We start from the raw sequence: 25842 nt of genomic DNA, 5'->3' as shown, positions 1-25842 counted from the left end.
AGGGGCAGGAGGATGAGGAAGGGGCAGGGAGGATGAGGAAGGGGCAGGAGGACGAGGAAGGGGCAGGAGGAGGAGGAAGGGGCAGGAGGACGAGGAAGGGGCAGGGAGGACGAGGAAGGGGCAGGAGGATGAGGAAGGGGCAGGAGGAGGAGGAAGGGGCAGGAGGATGAGGAAGGGGCAGGGAGGACGAGGAAGGGGCAGGGAGGACGAGGAAGGGGCAGGGAGGATGAGGAAGGTGCCAATGGGGTGGGCAAGGGGCAGGGGGGATGAGGAAGGGGCAGGAGGACGAGGAAGGGGCAGGGAGGACGAGGAAGGGGCAGGGAGGATGAGGAAGGGGCAGGGAGGAGGAGGAAGGTGCCAACGGGGTGTGAAGGCCTGGAGGGGCCGCCACCCCGGGCCGCCCCCACTGCCCCCCGTGCCCCCGTGCCCCCGTCCCCGCGCCCTGCCCAGCGCCGCTCTCCCCGCAGCGCGCCGCACCCCGCCGCTCCCCGGCACCCAGGCGCCCGCCCGCCCGCCCAGGCGGCCCCGCAAGGCGCCCGCGCGTCGCCCGGCCGAAGCCTCAGCGCCGCGCCCGCCGCGCCCGCTGAAGGAGCTGCTGGGGGGCCGCCCGCGCCCCACCATCTGCGGGGAGTGCGGGAAGGGCTTCAGCCGCAGCTCGGACCTGGCGCGGCACCACATCACCCACACCGGCGAGAAGCCCTACGCCTGCGGCGAGTGCGGCAAAGGCTTCAGCCAGAACTCCAACCTGGCCACCCACCGGCGCACCCACACCGGCGAGAAGCCCTACGGCTGCGGCGCCTGCGGCAAGCGCTTCGGCGAGAGCTCGGCGCTCATCCAGCACCAGCGGACCCACACCGGCGAGAAGCCCTACGGCTGCGGCGAGTGCGGCAAGCGCTTCAGCGTCAGCTCCAACCTCATCCGCCACCGCCGCACCCACAGCGACGAGAAGCCCCACGGCTGCGCCCAGTGCGGCGACGCCTTTCGCCACAAGTCCCAGCTCCGGCGGCATCAGAAGCTGCACGCCGCGTGACGGCGACGGGGACGCCGGGGAGGGGACGCCGGGGTGGGGATGGGGACGCTGGGGTGGGGACGTGGCGATGGCGGGATGGGGATGGTGGGATGGGGATGGGGACACCAGGATGGGGATGGGACACCAGGATGAGGACGCCAGGATGGGGATGGGGATGGTGGGATGAGGATGGGGATGGTGGGATGGGGACACCAGGATGGGGATGGGGACAGGGATGGCGGGATGGGGATGGCAGGATGGGGATGGGGACACCAGGATGGGGATGGGACACCAGGATGAGGACGCCAGGATGGGGATGGGGATGGTGGGATGAGGATGGGGATGGTGGGATGGGGACATGGGGATGGTGGGATGGGGACACCAGGATGGGGATGGGGACGCAGGGATAAGGATGCCAGGATGGGGATGGGGATGGTGGGATGGGGACATGGGATGGGGATGGCAGGATGGGGATGGGGACACTGGGATGAGGACATGGGGATGGCAGGATGGGGATGGGACATCAGGATGGGGATGGGGACACCAGGATGGGGATGGGGACACCAGGATGGGGATGCCGGGATGAGGATGCCAGGATGGAGATGGGGACACTGGGATGGGGACATGGGGATGGTGGGATGGGGATGGGGACACCAGGATGGGGATGGGGACGTCAGGATAAGGACGCCGGGATGGGGATGGTGGGATGGGGACATGGGGATGGGGATGCCAGGATAGGGATGGGGACACTGGGATGGGGACATGGGGATGGCGGGATGGGGATGGGGACATCAGGATGGGGATGGGGACACCAGGATGGGGACAGGGATGGCGGGATGGGGATGGTGGGATGAGGACACCAGGATGGGGATGGGGACAGGGATGGCGGGATGGGGATGGCAGGATGGGGATGGGGACACCAGGATGGGGATGGGACGCCAGGATGAGGATGCCAGGAAGGGGACAGGGATGGCGGGATGGGGATGGGGACGCCGGGATGAGGACGCCAGGATGGGGATGGGATGGTGGGATGGGGATGGGGACACCAGGATGGGGATGGGACGCAGGGATGAGGATGCCAGGAAGGGGACAGGGATGGGGATGGGGATGCCGGGATGAGGACACCAGGATGGGGATGGGGACATGGGGATGGGGACATGGGGATGGGGATGCCAGGATGAGGACACCAGGATGGGGATGGGGACATGGGGATGGGGACATGGGATGGGGACGCCGGGATGGGGATGGGGACACTGGGATGAGGACATGGGTGTGGTGGGATGGGGATGGGGACATCAGGATGGGGATGGGGACATGGGGGTGGCAGGATGGGGACACCAGGATGGGGATGGGGACACCAGGATGGGGATGCCGGGATGAGGACGCCAGGATGGGGATGGGGACACCGGGATGGGGATGGGGACACCAGGATGGGGATGGGGACACCGGGATGGGGACACGGATGGCGGGATGGGGATGGTGGGATGAGGACACCAGGATGGGGATGGGGACACTGGGATGAGGATGCCAGGATGGGGACAGGGATGGCAGGATGGGGATGAGGACACCAGGATGGTGATGGGGACGCCGGGATGGGGACACTGGGATGGGGACACCAGGATGGGGACATGGGGATGGGGACACTGGGATAGGGATGAGGATGCCGGGATGGGGAGACCAGGATGGGGACGCCGGGATGGGGACGCCTTTCGGGGTCCACCCGCGCCAAGGAGGACGGCACCGCCCCGGCGAGCGCCGGGGACCGCGGCGGGCGGGATCGGGGCTGGAAGCTCCCGCAGCGGAGCCGGGGTTCGGCGCCCCGAGCACCCCCGCAGCCGGGCAGCGTCGGGGCGCGGCGCTGGGGCACGGCCGTGCCGAGGTCAATAAACGCTCCCCGAACAGCGGCGCTGGCTGCGCCTCGTCCCGGGGACCCCCGGGGGGACAAGGCGGCGGCGATGGCGGCGGCGATGGCGGCGGCGATGGCGGCACCGTCCCGGTGACGCCAAGGCCGCCGTGGAAGGTCTCTCCCGTCGTCCCAGCCGGGTGCCCGCGGCGATGGCTCCCACGCCGGCTGCCGCCACGCGCCCGCGCGTCGCCCAACCCAGGGGGACAGGGACCCTCCGCTCCCCGCCCCGACACCCCCAGACCCTGCTGGGGATGGAGGGGGGGGGGCTCCGCAGGGGGATGGGGGGGGTGGGGGCGGAGGGGGGGTGCTGAGGGCACCCCAGAAGCCGGCGCCCGCGGCCGCGCGGCGAAGGCCTCCTTGCATCCCTGCCAACCATTTTTCTGCGCCGGCGGGGAGGGAAACGCGCGGGGCTGGAGCCGCAGCGGTTACACAAAGCTGGGGGGGGGTTAGGGGGGGTTCTGGCTTCTCCTTTTTGCCCCCCCCCATCTCCCCCCAAAACCAGCCTCGTGCCCCCCCCCCCCCCCCCCCAATCCTCCTTTCCAAGCGGCTTGGGGGGGGGGGAGGGGGAAGGAAAAAAAAAACCCACAACAAATTCCCGATTCCCCGTCACGGGAGGGGCCGAGCCGCCCCCCCCGGGCCCCCCCGCTCGGCTGCGGGCTCTGGGGGTGCTGTGCTTGGGGACCCCCCCGCCCCGTTCCCGAGGTTTCGCCCCCATTTTCTCTCGCCGAGCGGAAAAAGGCGCCGGGGAATGGGATGAGGCGGGGACCTTCCTGTGCCCGGCCCCCCCCCGCCGCCAGCCTCGCGCCCGGGGGCCGGCGCCAGCCCTCGGACCCCCCCCCCCCCCCAAACCCCCTCGCCGGGGACCCCCCAACCCCGCCGGCAGCCCCTCCCGCAGCCCCCCCCCCCCGCGCCCCCCCATCCTCGGCCTCGGGGAGGTGAGTGCAGCCTGGCGGGGGGGGGCGGGGGATGAGCCGCTGGCCTCGGGGTTGGCTGGGGGGGGGGGGCAGGGGAGAGGGGATCCCCCCCCTAAACCAAAGGGGAACCCCCCCATCTCGGGTTGGGGCCGGGGGAGCCGCTGGCGAGGAGGGGGAGCGGCGGCGGGTGGAGGGGGGGGGACGTGGGGGGGGGGTCCTGGTGCTTCGGTTTTTCCTTTGTGCCTCGCGACACCCCCCCCCCGGAAAAAAAAATGGGGTGGGGGGAAACTGAGGCAGAGCGAGGGATGGGGTGGGGGGAGGCAAAGGGGGGGCTGGGGGCTGCATCGGCCTCGCGGCGCCCGCGCCCCCCCCCGGGGCGATGCTGCGAGACCCCTTCCCCCCCCTGAGGCGGGTGGGGGGCTCGGCTCGGCCCCCCCCGGCCCCGTTCGCCCCCCGACACGAGGCCGATCGCGGAGGGAGGCGGCTCCTGCCCCTCGTGCACCCCCAATTCGGGTTGGGGGGGGTGGGAGGGTCCTTATGGGGTCCAAGGACACGCGGGGGTGGGGGGGGGAGCCCCGCGCCTCAGTTTCCCCTGCCGCAGGGCCCCCCCCAAACCCCCTGAGCGGGGCCCCGGGCGCGGGCGGGCAGAGCGGGGGGGTCCCGGAGGGGGGGGGGGTCCCTGGGGGACCCCGCACTCCCCGACACCCGGGGGGGGGGGCACTGGGGCTCTGCGTGCCCCCAGCACCTCGGGTGGGGGGTGAGCAGGGGCCCCGGGGGGGCACCGGGCAGTTTTGGGGTGCACTGGGCTCCTTGGTGGGGGGGGGCACTGGGAAACCCGGAGGGCTGCACTGGGCAGCTTTCGGGGAGGGGGGGGGCGGTTTGAGGGGGGCCCCCCGGGTGTTTGAGGGGATCCCGGGCACCTCTGGGGTGCCCCGCGCTCCGTGGCAGGGGGGTGCGGGCGGTTTTGGGGTGCCCGGGGGGGGGAGGGGTGCGGGCACCTTCGGGGTGCACTGACCATGCATTGCGGGGGGGGGGCAGGCATTTTTGGGGTGCCCCAGGCTTCCCGGAGGGGTGCAGGTAGCTTCGGGTGCAGCAGGCACCGGCGGGGCCCCCCGAGGGGGGACTGCGGGCAACTCTGGGGGGCACCGAGCATCTCTGGGGGGGTCCAGGCGCTGCCGGGGGCCCCGGGGGGGGGTGGCAGGTTCTTTTGGGGTGCACCGAGCATCTTTGGGGAGGTCCGGGCCCCGCTGGGCCCCCCCAGTGATGCGGGTGCGGACACTTTTGGGGTGCGGGGGGGGATCTGAGGACACTTTCGGGGTGCAGCCACATTCGGGGTGCGGCAGGACCCCCCCCCCGACGGGGATTCAGGCGCTTTGGGGTGCTCAGGGCCCCCCTGGGGGGGGTACAGGCACCGCTGGGGCACCCGGGGGGGGGGTGGAGACACTTTTGGGGTGCACAGGACAGCCGGGGGGGGTGGATGCAGCCGAATTTAGGGTGCACGGGGCAGCACCGGCACCTTCGGGGTGCAGCGGGTGGACGGGGGGGGTGCGGAACCTTTCGGGGTGCACCGGGCACCCCAGGAGGGGGGTGCGGGGACTTTGGGGTGGGGGGCTCCAGGCACCCTGGGGACCCCCCGCGGGGGTCTCTGCGGTCCGCCCCCCCCCCCCCGCTCCCCCCCCCCCCCCCCGGTGGGGGATGGGCCCGCGTGCAGCCGCCGCCCCCTTGGACCGGGCGGGAGGGGGGTAGGGGGGTTCAGGGCCGCCCCTCCCCATCCCGGGGGTCCCCGTCCCCCCCCAACCCAGTCGCCCCCCTCCCTGCTCTCTCCCGGCCAAGATGGCCCCGGCCCCCCCACCCCGAGCCCACAGAGGGTTCAGGGATCCCCCCGAGATGGATCCCCCCCCCCCCCCCCCCCCCCCCGGTGCTGCAGGACCCCCGAACCCCGGGGGGGGGCCCCTCGGCTGGGAGCAACGGGGGGGGGGACACCCCGGGAGAGGGGGGTGCAGCCTCCCCATTTAGTGTGTGTGGGGGGTACTGGTGTCCCCCCCAGCTGGGGGGCTGTAACCCCCCCGTGCCCGTGTGCCCCCCCCGCAGATCTCGGGGGCCGACGCCAGGGCAGAGCCGCGGAGCCGAGTGCGGAGCAGCAGCGGGGACCCCCCCACACCCCCGGGAGCCCAGGTAACGGGAGGGGGGGGCACGGGGGGGGCACAGAGGGGCTGGGGGGGGGCACGAAGGGATTTGGGGTCACCCAGGGGGATTTAGGGGCAGCACAGAGGAATTTGGGGGTGGCACGAGGGGATTTGGGGGCGGCGCAGGGGGATTTGGGGCAGCGTAAGGGGACCTGGGGGGCACAAAGTCTCCTGACCCCCCCCCCAGCAGCTCCCGACGACCCCCCCGGCTCCGAGCCCGCAGGAACCGGCCGTGGCGCAACCGGAAACGCCAGGCACATTGTCCCCGGGCGGGAGGGGCTGGGGCCGCGTTCGGGGAGCTGGGGGGGGGTCCCCGTGTCACCCTGGGGGGGCTCAGGGCTCTCCCCCCCCCCCCCCCGTAGGACCCCGGGGCCCGGCGGCCGCCCCCATGGAGCAGGAGGAGCCCTGCGTGGTGGAGCTGCACGACTCGGACGAGGGGGACGTGGTCCGGAGGGTCTACATCGGTGAGGAGGGGGCGAAGGCGGTGTGGGAGGGGGGGGGAACGCATTGTGGGGGGGTGCCTGTCCCTGGGGGGGGGTGTATCTGCCCCTGGGGGGGCTGCCAACCCCCTCCCCAACCTCCCCCCCCCCTCAGCTGATGACGGCATCGTGAGCGACTGCGAGGACGAGGTCCTGCCCCACGAGATCATCCAGACCGTCATCCCCCACAGCCCCCTGCCCCCCAAAGCCAAGAAGCGAGGGGCTCAGCCCAGCTCCGGCGCCGCCACATCGGCGGGGACCTACGGCGAGGAAGAGGAGGCCGAAGGCGGGGGGGGCCGGCCCCGGGGCGCCCGCCAGCGCCCCTTTATCTGCAACGAGTGCGGGAAGAGCTTCAGCCACTGGTCGAAGCTGCTGCGGCACCAGCGGACTCACACCGGGGAGCGGCCCAGCACCTGCGGCGAGTGCGGCAAGAGCTTCAGCCAGAACTCGCACCTGGTCCAGCACCGGCGCACGCACACCGGGGAGAAGCCGTATCGCTGCGGGGACTGCGGCAAGAGCTTCAGCTGGAGCTCCAACCTGATCCAGCACCAGCGCATCCACACCGGGGAGAAGCCCTACACCTGCGGGCAGTGCGGGAAGAGCTTCACGCAGAGCAAGAACCTCATCAAGCACCAGCGCACGCACTCGGGCGCGCGGCCGCACCGCTGCGGGCAGTGCGGGCGCGGCTTCGCCCAGAGCACCAACCTGCTGAAGCACCAGCGCGTCCACGCCGCGCGCGCGCAGCCCGCGGCCTGCCCCGAGTGCGGGCTGAGCTGCGGCGACGGGGCCGAGCTGGAGCGGCACCGGGCGCAGGCGCACGGCCACGAGCCCTTCATCTGCGTGGAGTGCGGCGAGAGCTTCGCCCGCAGCGCCACGCTCAACCGCCACAAGCGCGTCCACAAGCCCCTCTTCGTCCGCTGAGGGGGGGGACAGGCGGGGGGGGGACACGGACTGTGCATGGGCAGGGGGACACCGAGCTGGGGGACAGACGGACTGGGCTGCAGGCAGGGGGACAAAGTGACACTGAGCCAAGGGACAGACGGACTGCCGTGGACAGGGTGACAGGGTGACAGTAAGCCAGAAGACAGACAAACTGCCGTGGGCAGGGGGACAAAGTGACACCGAGCCGGGGGACAGACAGACTGCGCTGTGGGCAGGGGGACACCGAGCTGGGGGACAGACAGACTGCTGTGGGCAGGGGGACACCGAGCTGGGGGACACGGACTGTGCATGGGCAGGGGGACACCGAGCTGGGGGACAGACAGACTGCCGTGGGCAGGGTGACAGGGTGACAGTGAGCCAGAAGACAGACAAACTGCCGTGGGCAGGGGGACACCGAGCTGGGGGACAGACGGACTGGGCTGCAGGCAGGGGGACAAAGTGACACCGAGCTGGGGGACAGACAGACTGCGCTGTGGGCAGGGGGACACCGAGCTGGGGGACAGACAGACTGCCGTGGGCAGGGGGACACCGAGCTGGGGGACAGACAGACTGCTGTGGGCAGGGGGACAAAGTGACACCGAGCTGGGGGACAGACAGACTGCGCTGTGGGCAGGGGGACAAAGTGACACCGAGCTGGGGGACAGACGGACTGCCGTGGGCAGGGGGACACCGAGCTGGGGGACAGACAGACTGCTGTGGGCAGGGGGACAAAGTGACACCGAGCTGGGGGACAGACAGACTGCCGTGGGCAGGGGGACACCGAGCTGGGGGACACGGACTGTGCATGGGCAGGGGGACACCGAGCTGGGGGACAGACAGACTGCCGTGGGCAGGGTGACACCGAGCTGGGGAACAGACAGACTGCTGTGGGCAGAGGGACAAAGTGACACCAAGCCAAGGGACAGACAGACTGCGCTGTGGGCAGGGGGACACCGAGCTGGGGGACAGACGGACTGTGCTGCGGGCAGGGGGACAAAGTGACACTGAGCCAAGGGACAGACAGACTGCGCTGTGGGCAGGGGGCACCGAGCCGAGGGACAGACAGACTGCCGTGGGCAGGGGGACAAAGTGACACTGAGCCGGGGGACAGACAGACTGTGCTGCAGCCAGGGGGACACTGAGCCAAGGGACAGACAGACTGCTGTGGGCAGGGGGATAGGGTGACACTGAGCTGGGAGACAGACGGACTGCGCTGTGGGCAGGGGGACAGATGGACTGTACTGCAGGCCAGGGGACAAAGTGACACTGAGCTGGGGGACACACGGACTGGGCCGTGGGCAGAGGGACACTGTGCCAGGGGACAGACAGACTGCCGTGGGCAGGGGGACAGGGTGACACTACACCAAGGGACACGGTGACAGACGGACTGCGCTGCGGGCAGGGGGACAGGGTGACACTGAGCTGGGGGATCGACTGCACTGCGGACAGACCCTCCCACGCCTCGTGTGGGCCCCCCAGGACAGGGGCTGGACCTCGGCACCCCCCCCCCCCGCCGCAGAGGGACCCCCGAGCTGTAGATAAGGTGGGGGAGGGGGGACAGGCGCAGCCCCGCGCCGGGGGAGGGGAGCGCGGCTGGAGGGGGCAGCGGCCCCGCAATAAAGTTCTGTTTGGGGGAACGTGGGGTACTTTGTCTCTGGGGGGTAAAAAGCCCCGGGGGGGGCTCAGAAAGCTGGAGGTGGGGGGAGCAGAGGGATCCTGGGGTGGGGCGCCCTGAATCGCGTGGCTGGGGCCATGCCAGAGCCCCCCCGGCCCCCACGAGCCCCCCGCTTCGAGAACTCTCATTTATTTGCAGCAAGACGCTGCTACAAAAAAGGGGGGGGGGGGCTGTGGGGCAGCACGGTGGGGAAAGAGCTGCCAGAGAATGGGGAGGGGGCGGGATGGGAGCAGGGGGGGCCCCCCCGCGCCCCACGGCTCCCTCCGGCCTCTGCTCCCGGCCCGGCGGCGATGGCGAGGAGGGCGGCCGGCGAGGCCGAAGGCTACACCTTGGTGGTCGCACCCTGCGCGGCGAGCTGCTGGATCTTCTGGCTCATCATCTCCACTACGGCTGCGGAGAGAGAAGGGGGCCGGGGAGTCGGGGGTGGGGGGAAGGGGGGCTGCCAGGGGGCCCCCCCGGGAGCGGGGCGGGGGGCGGGCGCTCACCCTGCTTCATGGCGTGCTTATCCTGCAGCGCCGGCTGGATCTTCTCCATCTGCTTGGTCAGGAAGTCGATTTTCCGCTTGAAAAAGTCTCGGGCGTCGTCTGCCGTCTGATGGGAAGGGGAGGGGGGGGTGAGGGGGGGGCCCTTGCAGTGCCCACACGGGGGGCAGCACCCCAGGAAGGCACCGAGCCACCCCCTGAACCCCCCCCCCCGCGCCCCTCACCTTCTCCACGTAGTAGCCGGTTCCGATGTCGATCAGGACGTGCTCGATGTCCGAGAGCTTCCCGGGGACGTACATCTGGGTGGGGGGGTCAGGGAAAGCGGGGAGCCAGGAGGGGGGGGGACAGGTACCGGCACCGTAGGGGCACGCCGGCACCACCGGCTCGGCACAAACAGCCCCGAGGAGGGAACTTCGGGGGGGCAGGAAAGGATACGGAGCTGGTGAGCGGCACCAGCACGTCCTTCCCTGTGGAAGAGCGAGGGGAGGCGGGTGAGGGGAGCCCCTGGGCCGCAGCTCTGCATCTGGGCAGGGCGTTACCACCTCCCTGTGCCCCCCCCGTGCCCCCCCCCAGCCTCCCAGCCAGGCACGAGGTGCCAGAGCCTGACTGAAAGAGCTGAATGGGGGCTCTGGGCTTGGTGCGTCTCGCCCGTGGGGAGGAAGGAGCCATTCTGGGGAGCAGCCAGGGCGGGGAGGGGGGGTACAGGCTTCTAGGGGGTTGGTACGGCCCCCCCAGGCCCAGCTGGGGTCGGGGGGGGGGGGGGATCCCACTCGCCTTCATTGCTCTTGTTGAGCACGTTGAGGCAGTCCTTGGCTTCCACGTACTTGGTCTGCACCACCTTGAGCTGGGCGATGGAGGACGAGAGGAACTCCACCTCCTGGCGGGGAGCAGGGCCCCGTCAGTGGGGAGGGGGCCCCAGGGCTGGGGTGGGGGGGGGGAGCCGTAATGGCCCCAGAGCCCCACGGACATCATGGAGGGGCCACAGCCCCCCCCCAGCAGCCAGAGCCCTGGGGTGGCCCCGAGCCAGCGTCACATGCGGTGACACGGGGCTGAGGCACCTCAGGTCAGGTCCCCAAGGCTTTGTCACCCTCCCACCTCGGCCAGAAAGCTCCCACCCTGGTGCTCCCCAGGGCCCAGTCTGGCCCAGTCCATCACTACCAGTCCCTCCAGCCCAGCCTGCCCCCCCACATCCCTCCCTCCCCAGTCCCTCCAGCCCAGTCTGGTCCAGTAAACCTCTCCCAGTCCTCCCAGTCCAGCCCGGCCCCCGCATTCCCGCCCAGTCCCCCCAGTCCAGCCTGGCTCCCCACATCCCCTCCGCAGCCCAGGCTGGTCCAGTGCATCCCGCCCCCCCCAGCCCAGTCAGGCCCCACACACCATCTCCCAGCCCCTCAGCCCACACAGCCCGCCCCCAGCCCAGGCCCACGGAGCCCCGAGGGGCGGCCCTGGCCCCACAGACCCCCCCCGGCCCGGCCCCACCTGGTCGAGCTGCCCCTTGAGCAGCTCCAGCTGCGGCAGCCTCAGCTCCCCGACGTTCACCGCCTGCGCCATCTTGGGCCGCCGCGACGCTCTGGCGCCGCCCGCGCCTCTCGTTGCTCCGAGGGACCGCGCCCCCTGGCGGCCGGAGGCCAGCAGCGCTCCGGGGTGGGGGGGGCAGCCGTCCCCCCCAGTCAGGGGCAGCCCCACAGGGAAAAGAGACCCCCCCAAGGGAAAAGGGCCCCCCGCCCAGGGAAAGGACACCCCCTACGGGGAAAAGGGGCTTCTAAGGTTCCCCCCCAGGGGCAAAGACTCCAGCCCAGCACTGCCATGGGGACAGAGCCCTGAGCAAACAGCCCCCCCCCCTTTCCCAGCACCCCTGGGGTCCCCCCAACCCCAAAACCCAAGGGATGGGGGGGGCAGCAGCAAAGGCCGGGGGCTCTGGGTCACCTCTGGCAGCAGAGGAGGAGGACAGGAGCTCGGGGCGGGGGGGGGTCCAGGAGAGACACGGGGGGGACAACAGGGACAGGCCCAAAGCCAGTAGCTTTATTGTCACGGAACGCGCAAATAAAACCAGTTTCATTAAAATAAACTAAAGCAGCCGCAGCCAGAGACCCCCCCCGAGGGGACGGGGACCCCCCCTGCCTCACTGCAGGCAGACGGGCAGCCCATAGACGACAGGGGCCGCCCCGATGAGGTACTTGAGCTTGGGGGCTTGGCGCGCCTGGGTGACGTGGGCCAGGAGCGAGGCGCCCGAGCCCCCCCGCAGCCAGCCCTGCAGCAGCGCCTGGGCGTACCGGTCGATGTCCCGGTCCGTGACGTCCCACAGGTTCCCCAGGATGAAGGGGCTGGGAGGGAGGAGGGCGTTAGATCCGCTCCCACCCCAAAAAAAACCCAGCTCCATACACGCAAAGCCTCCCCCCGCCTCGGAGAGCCCCCCTGTCACTCACCAGCCGGCCATGATGTACTTGAGGATGATGCCGGAGCCCTCCAGGCTGCCCCGGACGGCGAGCGCGGCGCTGCTGCAGCCGAAGAGCAGGGTGACGGCACGGCAATCCAGCCGGGAGATGGTCTGTCCGTCCAGGAAGCGGGCACCCGCTCCGTGCCCCACATAGCTATGGGGAGAAGCCCCCCCGATGAGCCCCAGCTACCCTCGTACCCCCCCCGAGGTGTCCCCAAGCAGCCCCGGTGATGCTCACATGTAGAGGTCGTGCTCCAGGAGGGCTGCCTGCATCTGCTTGGGGCTCGGGACGGCTCCTGTCACCCCCCTCCAGCCGGGCTCACTGCGGGAGAGCTGGTGAGAAGCGGTGGGGGGCACAGAGCCCAGCCCCCCCAAGCCCTCTCGAGGTCTCCACTCACCTCTCGAACCAGCCCCGAAATCGCTCCTCGGTGCCCAGGAGGTTGCTGTGCGGGTTGAGGACGTAGAAGGTGCTGCTGGGGTTCACGCCGTGGCTCAGCACAGACCCTGCCCGCTGCCGAGGAGGGGGGGACGAGTGGGTCTCAGCCCAGCGCAAGGTTTGGGGGGGGTGAGGGGGTTCCCCAAAAGCCAGGGCTGGGGTACGCAGGGTCCCCAGTGCTCTCACCTTCTGCGCCAGGGAGTAGCTGAGCAGGAAGCGCAGGGAAGGGAGCCTGGTTACGGGCACAGCCTTCAGGCACGCCATGCTCTCCCAGGGCAGCTTCTGCAGGTGCTGGGAGGAAGAGGAGGAGGAAGGCGTGAGCAGGAGGAAGGCAGCAGAGCCAGGAGGAGGTGAAGCAGGAGCAGAGGTCTCACTTTATCCAGAACCAGGACGAGGGAGCCGCCGGTCTGCTTGGCGCAGGCTCTTCGCTTCTCCACCGCCTCCTGCAACAGCAGCTGAGCCTTGCGGGGCTGCGCCGAGCAGAGGCCGAAGGCCACGGCTTGCACGTCGTGCGGGGTGAGGAGGGGAGCGGCGTTCAGCACGACCTGCGGGGAGGAGGAAGGGGTGAGCATCGGCAAAGCGGGGGCTCAGCTCCCCCAAATCCTGCCCCAGCCCGGGCACCTTGAGCAGGGTGGGATCCGAGTCCCTCCAGCCGCAGCGGCGGAGCTGGGGGTGCAAGCGGGCGGCTTCCTCTGCCAGCCCGGGCTCGGGGCCGGCGGGGATCAGGGCACCCCTCCAGCAGCCCAGCACCTGCGTCTCCAGGGTCTCGATGAGGCTCTGCAAGAGGTCAGAGAGTCATTGGCGGGGGTACAGATCCCCCCCAACCCCCTCCGAAATGTGCCCCGCAGCGGGGCGCGGGGTGGTGCTCCCCACCTTCATCCTGCGGTCCAGCTCGGAGCGGCGCAGCCACCAGTCCTGCTTGTCCGTGCAGCTGCTGGCCTCCTTCTGCTCCTTCTGGATGGTGTCGAAGTCGCCCAGCACGGAGCGCAGCGGGGCCTGGAGGAGGAAAAGGAGCCGTGACGCCAGCCCTGAACGTGGCTGGGCTCTCCCGTCCCTGCCCTCACCTTGGCGAGCGCGGTGGGGATGCGGATGGCGACGGGAGCCGTGTCCTTCTCCAGCCGTGTCAGCAGCAGCGTGTCCCCGACGCAGCCAGGCTGGACGCCGGCGAGGGTCAGCACGCACACGGTCACCCCTGCAAGGCACACCCAGACCTTAAGGACAGCCCCAAAGGGCACCCTCCCGGGCGCCGAGCTGCCCGGTCCCTGTGCCCACATCAGCCCGTACCGCTGGGGATCTGCTGCAGCTGCGTCCGGAAGCCGTCCCGCACCTCGGGCCCCAGCCCTGCAGAGCTGAACATGAAGAGTCTCTCGAGCTCGGCGAGGTGCTGGCTGCGCTGGGCGGTGCTCCCCTCCTGCAAGGAGAGCCCACGGAGCTGCTCAGCCACGTCCCCCGCTGACTTCTTCTCTTTGCTGCGGAGGGAGAGGCAGTCAGGGGGCAGAAACCACCCCAAAATCACCTTTGCTGGGGCTCTGGTGGTGTTGGACGAGCCCCTTCTCGGCGATGCTCTGGGGATGAGAGGAGCGGCGACGGAGGGACTCACTGGAGCTTCCTGTGGAGGATGCTGAGCAGCTGATGGCGCGTGGTGATGGAGACCGACTCGGAGAGCAGGTAGGCGGTGGAGAGGGGGTCCTGGCTCCCCGTGGCCAGAGCCAGGAGCTGGCAGATCTGGCTGTAGAGTGTGCCGGGAGGGCAGTGGCTGATGCAGCTGAAAGCTTCTTTCAGGAACTCGAGGACCGTGTCCAGCGAGGAGACATCTGGAAGGGACAAAGCAGCAAAACCCCGGGGCAGGATCAGCTGCCAAGCCCTCGGGCAACGCTCCGAGCAGCGGCGAGGGGAGGCAGAGCAGGGAGCAGAGGGGACAGACGCTGTGTCCCCAGCACGGCCACCAGCTCCAGTCCAAGACCAACGCATGGTCCCCCACACCATCCTGCTCTCTAAATTGGAGAGATGTGAAGCGTGGACCCTCGGGGGAGGAAGAACTGGTGGGATGGGCACATCCAGAGAGTAGGGGTCAACAGCTCAGTGTCCAGACGGAGACTGGGGACAAGTGGTGTCCCTCAGGGGTCCATCCTGGGACAAGTGCTGTTTAATATCTTCATCAACGACCTAGACGGGGTGAGCAGTGCCTCCTCCTCCTCAGCTGCTTTGCCCTCTGCCCATACAGCAGTTTTTACCCGTTTTAAATGTTTTTTGCAGAGGTGCCACCAACTTCACCGATGGGCTCAGCTTCAGCTTTCCTCCCCCCACAGCCCCCCAGCCTCCCCACCCACACCATGCTGGGTGCTCACCGCCAGCCGTGGGCAGGGCGGAGGAGAGGGTCCCCTCTGGGTGCAAGGGGTCCCTGCTGCTCAGCCACCGCGCTGCCAGGACGTTCTCGCCGGCCTCTTGCCGCAGGACCTCGTGCTCCCCGTCTGCGCCCTCCTGCCCACGCCGCGGCAGCCGTCTCCTGCCTGCGGGGAGGGACAGAGGCGCCTGGTCCCTGGGACTGGTGGCAGCAGTGGGGACAGCCCGAGACGACTGCTCAGGGGTGCACAAAGGCAAGACCTCCCCCTATCTCTGGGGTAGCCCAGCTCACCTGGGGCTCCCTCCTCTTCCTCGGAGACCCGCAGGACCTCAATGCTGACCTCAAGCTCTTCCTCCACCTTCTCCTCTTCCTCAGCGGCCCTCAGAAGCTCCCGCTCCTCCTCGGCTCTCTTGCTGGGAGCCCTGCGGGTCATCCGCTCCCTCTTCTCCTCCGCAGCCCCTGCTCGGCGGGTGCCTGGCCGCCCTCTCCGGGGCTGGGCACTGCTGCTCCGGCTGCCGAACCCCACCGAGCTCGCCTGGGACCCCACGGATTTGGTGGGCAGAGCTTTCCGGGCGCAGGATGTCTTGCGGGTAGCTGCAGGGGTCCGCCGTGCTTCGGGATCCTCCAAGTCGCTGTCATCGCTGAATGTCACCTGAAGCAGAGGGACAGGAGGGTGTCGGGGCTCGTGCCGGGTGCGCGAGGCTGCCCCTCGCCTCCCGCCCCGCTCACCTTTAGGCGAGACTTGACTTTCCCCAAGACTTTGGGCGCTCGCAGGAGCTGGGACTTGCTGGCCGGCGGGGAGGATTCGCTGAAGATGGTGAAGGGAGTCCTGCGCCCGGGGGCTGCCCGTGCCTTGGCGGAGAGACAGGCTTCCTGGTGCGGGGTGCAGGGCACCGTCACCGGCCGGATGACGATGGGGGGCACCTCGCTGTCCGAGTCAGCCAGAGCAAAGACATCGTCAGCGGCCGGCACAGCCAGAGGCTTCGCTCTCTGGTTCTTCTTCACTCTGGGCTTGGGCACGGTGGGAGCCAACGCTGCCTTGTTTTTTCGCCTTTGGGGTTGAGCCTTGTCTGTCTTTAGGGTCTGGGGCACGGCCGCCACTTCGGGCTCCGCTGGAGTCATCGTGGGCAGCTGCAAAGTCCAAGCGCCGGCGAAGACGCCATCCACAGAGTCGCTGTGCTTGGAGGCCAGGCGGCAAATGGCAGCCACGGCTTTAGTGAGCAGCAGGCTGGTCCTGGAGACCTCCAGGCTGGGCACGTGGGGTCTGCAGGACGCTAGGAAGGTCAGCCCCTTCTCCAGCTCCTCCTGCAGCTTCGCCGTTGGCTGGGGGCTGGCCAGGCTCTGAAGGGCCAACACGGCGTAGCCAGTGGCCACCAGATCATCCAGCAGCTCCAGCGCAGGCAGGTCCCGGCTGACGCAGCCGCCCCACAGCTTGTCTCGCAGCACGGTGGCGAAGCGGGTGGCCACGGCAGCACAGCGCGGCAGCACGGCACGGATCAGAGCCAGCCCCTCGGCCGTGCTGCCCGCTGCCAGCTCGCCCTGGGCACTGGAGAGGAGCCAGCGCAGGCAGAGCGCCGAGAGGGCCAGGTCGGAGCAGAGGTGGCACGGGCAGGCTGCCAGGTGGGTGAGGAAGGCCAGTCTCTTCCTCCTCTCAGGCTTCAGCACCGGTGAGCCGGTGAGAGCATCTGTCTTCTCCAGCCCGCTCACCGTGGCCACAAACTCCAGCGCAGGGCCCTTCAGGAAACCCTCCTCTTCCCTGGGGGGCTCAGAGACGGGGTCCTGTGGCTTCTTGCCCTCGAGTTTGCCCTTCCTGGGCAGGATCTTCGTCTGGCCTTTCTGCTTCTTGCTGGCTTTAAACTCTGCGGGCAGAGGGGAGGGTTATTTCAATGTCCTTCCTGCACAGTCATCTCCCAGCTACCACTGACCACAGCCAGCACAAGGAGGGGTGCGGGAAGCCAGGCTCAACGCCTCTGCTTTCCCCAGTGACACCCTCATCAGCTGGAGGAGTCGCTTGATGAGCCAAAACCTGGCTCAGAGTCACCCCCCCACCTCTGCACCCTCCTTGGTGACAGGGGCCAGCTGCTCCAGCAGCACTGCACAAGGCAGATCTTTCACCCCAGCCCAAAAGCAGGCACAAAAGGGATCGTCTCCGGCACTGCCCAGGTTTGGGGCTCACCTCAGCCTCCCCAGTCCCCTCCAAACCCAGAGCACGGACTCACCGGTGTCAGACTCCAAGAGGAAGAGAGCCTGCTGCAGGTCAAAGTGGCTCAGCTCCAGCTCACGCTGCTGCAGCTCCAGCTGGGCCTTCAGCACCAGGAAGGACGTACACCTTGGGGGGGGAACGAACAGCCCTCAGAGCCTCCCCACGACGGCCGTCGCTCCATCCCCAGGGCCGGGCGGGCGGGAGGCAGGCGGGCGGTGAGGAACGAGCTCACATCCGACCTGCCAAGCTGAATTCATGGGCTGACACACCCCAGAGCAGCCGCTCGCTCCAGACCAAGCTGAGAAGGTGCCAAACCCTCCCCCATCAGGGCCAGTCCCCCACCAAGGGACACAGACACCAACGTCCCCCCTGGCCGCAGGGCAGCTCGTCCCCAACCAAGCATCCCCCAAGCACAGGGCCAGCCTTTCCCCGCCTCCACTGTCAACTCACCACCGCGTGGCTTGGAGTTTCATGGCCAGCTTGACGGCCTCCAAGCAGAAGGCTTTGGCTTTACACACCACCTCCAGCCTGCTGAGGAGAGCCACCAGGTGCTCCGAGCAGGCCAGCATGTCTGCCAGCACTTGCCACTTCAGCAGCAGGTTGTCCCCTGCGAGGGAGGACAGGAAGGTGACCGGAGCCGCTCCGCCCAGAGACGCAGGCAAGTGGCTCGGCTCTCTCCGGAGGAGCCGCTGGGTTTCGGTCCACACGAGCAGCCAGCTCACCGTAATCCACAAACTGGGCGTCGGATGCCGTTGTCTGACAGCCCAGCAAGCTGCTGCCCATCAGCAGGAGGATGATGCTGCGCAAAAGCTTCTGCGATTCGACAAGAGCTGTCTCGGGTGTCTTCCACCCTGCGCAAGGGTGGTCGTGGGTATCAGTACCAACCAAGGCCCCCCCCCCCGGCCCCAGCACAGAGTGGCTCCCCCAAATTCCCCTCTCCTCACCCCAAACGGGCTGGTTTGGAGAAACCCAGAGGTCGATTGTTTGCCCAGAGCTTTGTCCATGACCCCTGTCAGCCTGGTGCTCACCGGCAGGGTTTCAAACATCCCCTGGCAACTCACCTCGCACAAAGATCTGCTGCCGGAGCTCCAGCGAGAGGCGGGCATGGGGCAGGCTCAGGTAGATGGCCACCAGCTGAAGGACATGGGCTCGCAGCAGGTACCAGACCTTGGTGATTTTTTGCAGAGCCGAGTTCTGGAGCACCTCCAGCAACAGGGTGAGACCCTCTTCAATCTGCAGAGGGAGAAAAGGAGTCACCATTCGTGGTCCAGGGTGTCTCCATGCCCAAGGTCCCTAGCAAGAGGTACTGAGACAGCAGAGCGAGCTGCTGCAGTCTCCTCCTGCCCTCTGACACCAATTCTGAAGCAGACATGGGATCTTAGGAGCCCTACCTGGCGGCTGACGCAGCACAGCTGGCTGCGGAGCAGGAGGCAGGTTTGCTGCAGCAGCAGGTAGGAATCCTCGCTGCTGTCGGCTTTCTGCAGGCAGGACTCCATCTCCTGCAGGAAAAGCTGGAAACCAACACGCCAGCATGAGGGCTGCGGCCTGGGGATCGGCTGAGCTCACCCCACGGCCCCTTCCCTCCCTGCCAGACTTGCCTGGGCGTAGCTGGGGCACTCCAGCTGGAAGAGCAGCTTGGTGACCTGGCACAGGGCACTGGCCGTGCCCAGGCTGTCCCCGAGCGCACTGCACAGGCCTCTGACCAGGAGGTAGCTCTCCATGGCTTGCAAGGGCTGAGGGCAGGAAGACCCCCACGGTTACACTCAGAGACCACCGCAGAGGGACTCTGCCGTCCCGCCAGCCACCTCCCCGGCAGTGTTACCTTGGCCATCAGTTTGTAGAGAGCTGCCAGGAGGTGCAGGGAGGCTACAGTCTGCTCGGGGCTGCGCACGGCCGGGACGCCCGGCGACGCCAGGAGCTGCTTCCACAAGGCGAAGGCTTCGTCCAGGCTTTTGGACAAAGCTGAGGGCACAGCACGGGTCTGAGACACCCTGACCTGAAACCAGGCGCTCCTGGAGAGCCTCTTCACAAAGGGCCCGAACCCGCCAGCATCCTCACCAGTTTCTGTTGCCAGGTTGAAGGAGATACCGTCGTACAGGAACCTGTCCTCCAGCAGCCTGCCTTCGTAGTTGAGGTCGTTTGGCTCAAAGTCATCCAGGTTCTTCAGCCCCTGAGCTTTGGCTCTCTGGTCCCTCTCTATGCTCTGCAGTGGGGGAGGAGGCAGCAGTATCACATGTTAAGAGACCCCACAGGGTTTCCACCAAGGTCTGGGCGGCTTTTGGTGGCCCCGGTGCAGAGCTGAGCATTGCCAGCAAGGCTGAGGAGGGCACCCGACACAGGCACAGAGCCCTGTGGTGTTTTCAGATCCGGATCCGTTTCAGCACCCGACAGCCCTGCTCCGCCACCCCCACCCACCTTCTCCAGCCTGGACTCCAGGGTGCAGATGTAGAGCCAGAGCAGAGCCTGCGCCCGGTCATCGAGGAGCTGGTCCCGGTTCTGGGCCGTCCTGGGCACCAACTCCAGCAGCCGCAAGGCTTCACGGACCGAGTCCAGGGAGGAGCTGCTGGAGAGAGGGATTAGAAACAGCCCTCTGCCCCTGAAGCCCCCGGAGCATTTTAAAGGGAAGAATCAATACACCCCAGGACCCAAACAGAACAAGCAGCCAGAGCAAACACACTCCAGACCCTTAAAACTCCCCCTAAAGGCCCTCAAATGCTCCTTGGAGACTTTCAGGGACACAGGGAGGTGATCCCGGCACGCTGGCATCCACTCACCAGTCCGTCTGCTGGGCGTAGCTGTGGTAGCACAAGACCTGGGCCAGCTCCGTCGAGCAGACAGCTCGCTGGTGCAGGCGGCCGCTCTCCTCTGAGCAGATCTCCAGCAGGTCACATAGGACGTTGTAGCGTTCCTGCCCTGTGTCAGCTCGGACCGTCTTGTAGGCCTTCAACTCCGCAAAGAGGATGGTCACCAAGGTCTCCGTGTCCAGGCTGTGCCCCTCCAAGCCTTCCTTCAGGGTCCTGGGGGAAAGGGGAGCTGCAGGGGGGGCTCTGCGTAGAGCGCAGTGGAGCCAGACACATCGCGCAGGGAGAAACAGCCTCATTTTACCAGCTTGGGAGCCGCAGTTCTCAAGACATCCACCCCCCACGCACCGGGCAGCCTTCCAGGTCTTACCGTAACCGTAACTCCTCGGCTCCCTGCTTCGCAGCATCCGTTTTGACCCTGACCCAGAGGGAGACGGGCTCTGCCAGCAGCTCCCCGACCCGGCCCCGCAGCACGGCCAGCCACTGCACCACACACGCCAGGGCTCTCTCCGGCTGCCCCAGCTTGCGGTAGCTTTCCACCTGCAGCCTGAAGCATTTGTGCAGCTGCAGGGAGAGCACAGAGAACCGGCTTCAGCGCCCTGGGGGAGCAAATCCCCTGCCTCCCATGTCCCCTGCCACAGCCCCCTGCCCCGGCTGGGCAAAGGGAAGACCTCAGAGCAGGGAACCGGGGCTGTTCCAGGAGCAAAAGCTGGTCCTGTCCTCTCCTTTGCTCTCCCGGCCCCGGGATCCATTCAGTTCAGCCCCGTTTCCGCCAGAAGCATCAGGCAAGCGCTTACCCTCTCTGGGGGTATCTCTGGACACGCGTAGGCATCTGCTGTCTGCAGCCTCTTGCAGAAGAGCTGGCAGACGGAGCTGGCCTCCTCGTGGAGGTTCTGGCTGTAGAAGATGTAGGCCAGCTTGAACGCACACGATGCTGCCGCAGGTGAAACCCAAGTATTAAAGACATGACAGCGAGAGAACGACCCCCCTCTCCTTGTCCAGCCAGGGACTGTCACCCCCTGCCCTGGCCCCGGCAGCCACGTGCTCTGCACGGCAGAGGAGCCCCTTGTTGCTCCCCACATACACAGACACTGAGCTCTGCACCCATGTTCAATCCAAGCTGGGGCCAAGGAACCAGGATTGGTCCCACCCACCACGTGGCACTGACCGGTGACGTCGAGGTACTTGGCTCGCTCGCTCTCAGGGAGCCCGTCCAGCGCCTCCAGCATCCACGCCACGCTCCTCCTGCAGCCCGCCATCAGCTGCTCCAGACCCGGCCAGCCTGCCGCCTGCGGGGAGAGGGAGGCTGGCAAGAGGCCACCAGGGACCCACAGCCCCCCCAGAACTCCTCGGCGTGGCTTGAGCAGCCCCTTCCATCCCCACCAACATGCCACCTCCGCAGGGAGAAGCTGCCCAGCACCGCGAGGGTCTCACCCACCCCCAGTGCTAGGGACTGGACCCTCCGCCGCCGGTACCTGGGAGCACTGGAAGGCATCGCAGGCCACGCTGGCAAAGAGCTGGAGGCTGCGGTAGAGCAGCTGCTTCACCAAGATCTTCTGTTTGACTCCGTCGGGAGGAACCTGTGGAGGGGAGAGAAGGAGAAAAGCGGCTTCCGTGGGGCCCAGGCAGCACTGGGCACTGCTGCTCAGGACTGGGATGCCGGAGAGGGATGCTCCGCTGATGGATTACGGAGAGCTTCGAGCCTGGAGCAGGGTTAGGAACCCTCCAGCTGCTCACAGAGGCTTTGATCAACCATGCTACGTGGTCGCCCCACTCCCAGCCCAGCCTCACCCTCTCCAGCAGCCGGTGGAGGACGCGGCAGTGCTCCTCGGTGAAGGCACAGAGGCCGAGCACGTCTTCCTGGCTGAAGGGCTGCTGCTTGCTCCTCTTGGCGTACTCGCCGAGGGAGTAGACGACGAACTGGCAGCTCTCAGCCAGCACCCTGAGGAACCGCTCCGAGGCCTCTGCCGCCGCGCCGAGAGCTGCTGCGGCCTGGGATAATGGTGGGCCTGCAGAGCCGGCGCTCTCGGTCAGCACCCGGTTCAGGTGAATCCCGGCCTCCAGGAGGGACAGGGGGTCACCGAAAGATTTTGTGGCGCCCAGGAAACCCCTCGCGTCCTTCATCGCCTCCTCAGCCTTCCTGTACTGGCTGCTCTTGCAGAGATGCCGGCACTGCTCTAGGGTAAGCTCGAAGAAGCAGAGGGATTGCTGGAGGGTGGGTGGCTCCGTCACTTCCTTTCGCAGAGCTGTGAGCAAGCAGTCCCCGAGCTGTCGGCCGAGGAAAGCTGAGGACGGCGCCTGCTGGGCTTCGTACAAGGCAGCAGCGGCAGCTGCCTGCTGCGCCGTCTGCGAGGCGAAGAAGGGGGGCTGCAGCGGCGGCAAGGCCGCCCCGTCCTCCTCCAGCAGCAGGAGGAAGCGCAGGGCTCGCAGACGGACCAAGAGGACAGCTCTACCCTCCTCCTGCGGCTGCTCGGGCTGGGCCAGGGCGTCTGCCCGTCTCCAGAGCACGCTGAAGCTGCTGTAGGCGATGGCTGAGAAGTCCTTGGAGGAGGCCTGGCTGGGGCGGTAGGTCAGCAGCCGGGCACGGAGGAGGTCGGCCACCCTCCAGCAGGCATCGCCGCTCGCCCGGCCGGCCGCGTTCCTCAGCAGGTGGTAGAGGATCTTCTCCAGGTAGAGGGGAGCGGGCTGCGGCACGGCGGTCAGGTAGCCCTGGCACGCCGCCTCGGCCACGGTCACCAGGCCGGTGGCGCGTGCCGGGCAGCCCCCGGGCTCGGCCATGCGCTCGACGCAAACCCGCAGGACTCTGTCGCAGGCCTGGCTTTTCCGCAGCCGGGAGGCCTGGCTGGCGTCCGAGGCATCTCCCCGGCAGCAGGAGAGGCATTCCTGGGGAGGGAAGGGTGTCAGACCCCCGGCGCCCAGCCCAGCACTCTCTAGGGAGGGTCCCCCTCCTCCCCCCGTGGTGCAGGCAGTGGAGCCCCCACCCCGGCTCACCCACAGCTCGGCGAGCAGCCCATCTGTGCCCTCCTCGCTGTCCATCCGGGCGGCGACATCGGCTCCTTGGAGGTGCTTCATACGCGACACCAGGCTGGCGACTTGGGTGGGCTGGGGTGGGCAGGGAAAGGTGTGGGACCCCCACAGCTCCCAGTCCTCCCTCTGCGCTCACAGCCCCCCACACTCATAGGCAACTCCCAGCCCCGCTCCCCAGGCCCCCCCAGTGCTCACAGCCCCTCACCACTCCATCCTCCAGCCCCTTGGGAGCCCCCAGCCCCTCTTTCCAGTAACCCCATGACGCACAGCCCCGCTCCCCAGGCTCCACAGGGCACACAGCTCCCCCCAGCTCCACTCCCCAGCACCCTGGGGCCTCCAGCCCCTCCGGAGCTTCGCCATCCCACCCCCCCAGCCCCACTCCTCAGCCCCTACAGCACACACAGCCTCCCCCAGCCCCAGTTCTCGGCACCCCCGGGGCCCCCAGGCCCATTCCCAGCCCCTCCAGAGTTCCGCAGCCCCCCCCCAGTCCCACTCCTCAGCCCCCACAGTGCACGCAGCCCCCCTAGCCCCATTCCCCGGGGCCCCCAGACCCTACACAGGTCCGCAGCACCCCCCCAGCCCCACTCCCCAGTTGCTCACAGCCCTCCCGTGGCCTACAGCCCCCCTCAGTTGCCCCCTCGCCCCAGCTGTACTCCTCAGCCCCCCCAGGGCCAACTGACAGCCCCCTCCGTGCCCCCAGAGCCCCCTCAGCCCCATTTCTCAGCCCCCATAGGGAACACAGCCCCACCCAGCCCCACTCCCCAGCACCCCGGGGCCTCCAGCCCCTCCGGAGCTTCACCGTCCCCCCCAGCCCCACTCCTCAGCCCCTACAGCGCACACAGCCTCCCCCAGGCCCAGTCCTCGGCGCCCCCAGGGCCCCCAGGCCCATTCCCAGCCTCCCCCCCAGCCCCACTCCCCAGTTGCTCACCGCCCTTTCGCGGCCTAGACCACCCCTCCCCCCCCAGGGCCAACTGACAGCCCCCTCCGTGCCCGCAGAGCCCCCCCAGCCCCACTCCTCGGCCCCCACAGGGCACACAGCCCCCCCAGCCCCAACTCCCCAGAGGCTCCCAGCCTAGAGCCCCCCCGGACCCCCTACCCGGGGCCTGCAGGTCCCCTCAGCCCCTCAGACTCACGCTGCGCCGCCGCTGCCTGGATACAGGCCCCCGCCGCGCGCCCCGTTCAAACAGCCTCCGCAGCCAATCAGCGCGCGGCTCCACCGGGCCGCCCGCGCGGGGCACGCCGGGAGTTGTAGTCCATGAGACAGCGGGTGCGCATGCGCACAGCGCCTCGCGCAGCGGGGACGGCTGCGCAGGGACCCCGGTGCCACGGCGGGGTTTGGGCAAGGACCCCCATGCAGCGGCGGGAGGGTGCACGGGGACTCCCGTGCAACGGGGTGCCGGTGTGCAGAGACCCCCGTGCAACGGGTTCAGCGTGCAAGGACCCCCGAGCAACGGCGGGAGGGCGCGCGGGGCCCCTTGTGCAACGGGACCCGGTGTGCAAGGCCCCTGTGCGATGGTGGCTGCGCAGCCCCCGCTCCACTGCTCTGGCCACGACCGAGTTGTTTTTCTCGGCAGCAGCCTTGGCTCGGGAGCAAAACAGCCGGTGTTTTGGCTGCTGCCTCCGGCTCCCACGGCGCGCAGGGCCCCCCCGGTGTGCAGGGCCCCCCCGCAGCGGGCGCGTGCGTGCAAGGACCTCGTGCAACACGGCCCGGCGCTGTTACGGAGCAGAAGTCTGATTGACCGCGTTCTTCTCTCTGCAGTCTCGTGTCGCACGCGCAGCCCGCGCCGGGGTCTCCCCACCCTTGCTGCTTTCTCCCTTAGCTCCAGGCTAAATCTCCCTTTTTTTGGTTTAAAACCATCACCCCTTGTCCTGTTGCTGCAGGCCGGGCTATAAAGCCTGTCCCCAGCTCTCTCCCGAGCCCCCTTTCCGCACTGGAAGGGTCTCCCCGCGCCCTCCTCGTCCCCAGGCTGAGCAGCCCCAGCCCCCGCAGCCTCTCCTCACGGCAGAGGGGCTCCAGCCCTCGGATTGGTCCCGTGGCCGCCTCCGGCCCCGCTCCAAGAGGCCCTGTTCCAAGAGAACGAGGTCACTTCAGCAGGCACCCAGTCCACCAAGAGTCAAAACCAGTGACGAAGAGGCCGCCGACCAGAATTCAGGGGCTGGAGCTGAGGATCGAGGGCCAGGTAGTACGGGTGTAACTGGGGGGGTGCGAGCCGGGGTGGGGGCCTCTCTCCAGAAGCACCCAGCACGAGCGGGCCCCAGAGAACCAAAGAGGAACAGGAAACCTCCCCTCGGGCCTGACATTACCCAGAGGGATCCCAGGGTCGGACCTTTCTACGCTGGCCGGGGTGTGTAAATCCGTAACAATGTGCAGGGACCTCCCCCCGCAATGGGGGTGGGCGTGCAAGGGCCCCCGTGCAACAGGAGGCTGGTGGTGTGCACGCACGTGGCGTGCAACAGGGTGTTGGTGTGCGGGGCCCAGCGCACAACAGCTTTGTGGTGTGCAGGAGCGGCTGTGCAACGGGGAGCAGGCGTGCAAGGATGCTTGTGCAACGGGGAGTGGGCGTGCAAGGATGCCCGTGCCCCCGGCGTGCAGGGCCCGGCGTGCAACGAGGCCGCAGGCGTGCGGCGAGGTGCCGGGATCGCTGCCCGACGCAGTGCGGGCACGCGGGGAAGCGTGCAAGGGGGTGAGTGCAAGCAGCGTGCAAGGGAGCGCCCGCGGATCAGCGTGCAAGGAGGCAGCAGCACACGGCTCCGTGTAGGGCGGGACGGCCGCGTGTCGGTGCAACGGAAACCCCGGGGGATGCAGAAACGCCCCTGTGCACCGGGGACGATCGTGCAACACAAGCACTGGTGTGCACAGGGACCCTCGTGCACCAGGAACAATTGTGCAAGCGTGGCTCCACGCACCACTGCTGGGGACAAGGTTCCAGCGTGCCCCTTGCACACGCACAGACCCCTGTGCCGGGCAGGGGGGCAGACCCCGAGCAGGCTCCCCGCAAAATCCGTGCAGACGGGGGGTGGGGGT

General features: G+C 68.5%; 3 protein-coding genes across 4 annotated transcripts; 1 reads left to right on the top strand and 2 right to left on the bottom strand.

Moving 5' to 3' along the window:
• Window positions 1-511: 511 nt before the first annotated feature.
• Window positions 512-9052, top strand: LOC142365109 (uncharacterized; the record flags this gene model as incomplete). Its single annotated transcript, XM_075445568.1, has 5 exons — window positions 512-1028; window positions 3674-3850; window positions 5921-6004; window positions 6378-6479; window positions 6610-9052. Coding segments are annotated over 5 exons (1686 nt in total), but the record flags the coding sequence as incomplete, so codon positions are not given.
• A 151-nt stretch (window positions 9053-9203) lies between these two features.
• PFDN5 (prefoldin subunit 5) lies at window positions 9204-11146 on the bottom strand. Its single transcript, XM_075445685.1, has 6 exons — window positions 11049-11146; window positions 10347-10449; window positions 10008-10039; window positions 9797-9871; window positions 9576-9681; window positions 9204-9480 (listed from the first exon to the last, which is right to left on the bottom strand). Exons 1-6 carry the CDS (start codon window positions 11118-11120, stop codon window positions 9413-9415), a joined length of 456 nt encoding a protein of 151 aa, XP_075301800.1. The 5' UTR covers window positions 11121-11146; the 3' UTR covers window positions 9204-9412.
• Window positions 11147-11625: 479 nt separating this feature from the next.
• On the bottom strand, window positions 11626-22855 carry ESPL1 (extra spindle pole bodies like 1, separase). 2 transcript variants are annotated; one of them, XM_075445654.1, is made up of 30 exons: window positions 22782-22855; window positions 21582-22673; window positions 21266-21370; window positions 20959-21079; window positions 20588-20724; window positions 20161-20354; window positions 19764-20006; window positions 19405-19552; window positions 19048-19192; window positions 18812-18951; window positions 18588-18722; window positions 18381-18500; window positions 18051-18222; window positions 17712-17840; window positions 17440-17596; window positions 17006-17115; window positions 15516-16645; window positions 15078-15438; window positions 14791-14952; window positions 14043-14256; window positions 13727-13911; window positions 13507-13634; window positions 13316-13438; window positions 13064-13219; window positions 12817-12987; window positions 12629-12733; window positions 12405-12517; window positions 12245-12328; window positions 11996-12160; window positions 11626-11893 (listed from the first exon to the last, which is right to left on the bottom strand). In XM_075445654.1, exons 1-30 carry the CDS (start codon window positions 22824-22826, stop codon window positions 11692-11694), a joined length of 6492 nt encoding a protein of 2163 aa, XP_075301769.1. In that variant the 5' UTR covers window positions 22827-22855; the 3' UTR covers window positions 11626-11691. The 2 variants fall into 2 exon arrangements, with proteins under 2 accessions (XP_075301769.1, XP_075301770.1); XM_075445655.1 differs by having other exon boundaries at window positions 19405-19549.
• Window positions 22856-25842: the final 2987 nt, after the last annotated feature.

This window comes from Opisthocomus hoazin, chromosome 32 (genome assembly GCF_030867145.1).
Source record: "Opisthocomus hoazin isolate bOpiHoa1 chromosome 32, bOpiHoa1.hap1, whole genome shotgun sequence".
NCBI lineage: Eukaryota > Metazoa > Chordata > Aves > Opisthocomiformes > Opisthocomidae > Opisthocomus > Opisthocomus hoazin.
This window is presented reverse-complemented; position numbering and strand designations above follow the sequence as displayed.

Coding starts and splice junctions, on each gene's coding strand:
- PFDN5 (XM_075445685.1), bottom strand. CDS start 11,120: ATGGCGCAGGCGGTGAACGTCGGGGAGCTGAGGCTGCCGCAGCTGGAG. Junction 9,682..9,796: donor CCGGCTACTACGTGGAGAAG/GTGAGGGGCGCG, acceptor CCTTCCCATCAG/ACGGCAGACGACGCCCGAGA. Junction 9,481..9,575: donor TAAGCACGCCATGAAGCAGG/GTGAGCGCCCGC, acceptor CTCTCTCCGCAG/CCGTAGTGGAGATGATGAGC.
- ESPL1 (XM_075445654.1), bottom strand. CDS start 22,826: ATGGACAGCGAGGAGGGCACAGATGGGCTGCTCGCCGAGCTGTGG. Junction 22,674..22,781: donor GGCTGCTCGCCGAGCTGTGG/GTGAGCCGGGGT, acceptor TTCCCTCCCCAG/GAATGCCTCTCCTGCTGCCG. Junction 20,355..20,587: donor CAGAGATACCCCCAGAGAGG/GTAAGCGCTTGC, acceptor CTCTCCCTGCAG/CTGCACAAATGCTTCAGGCT.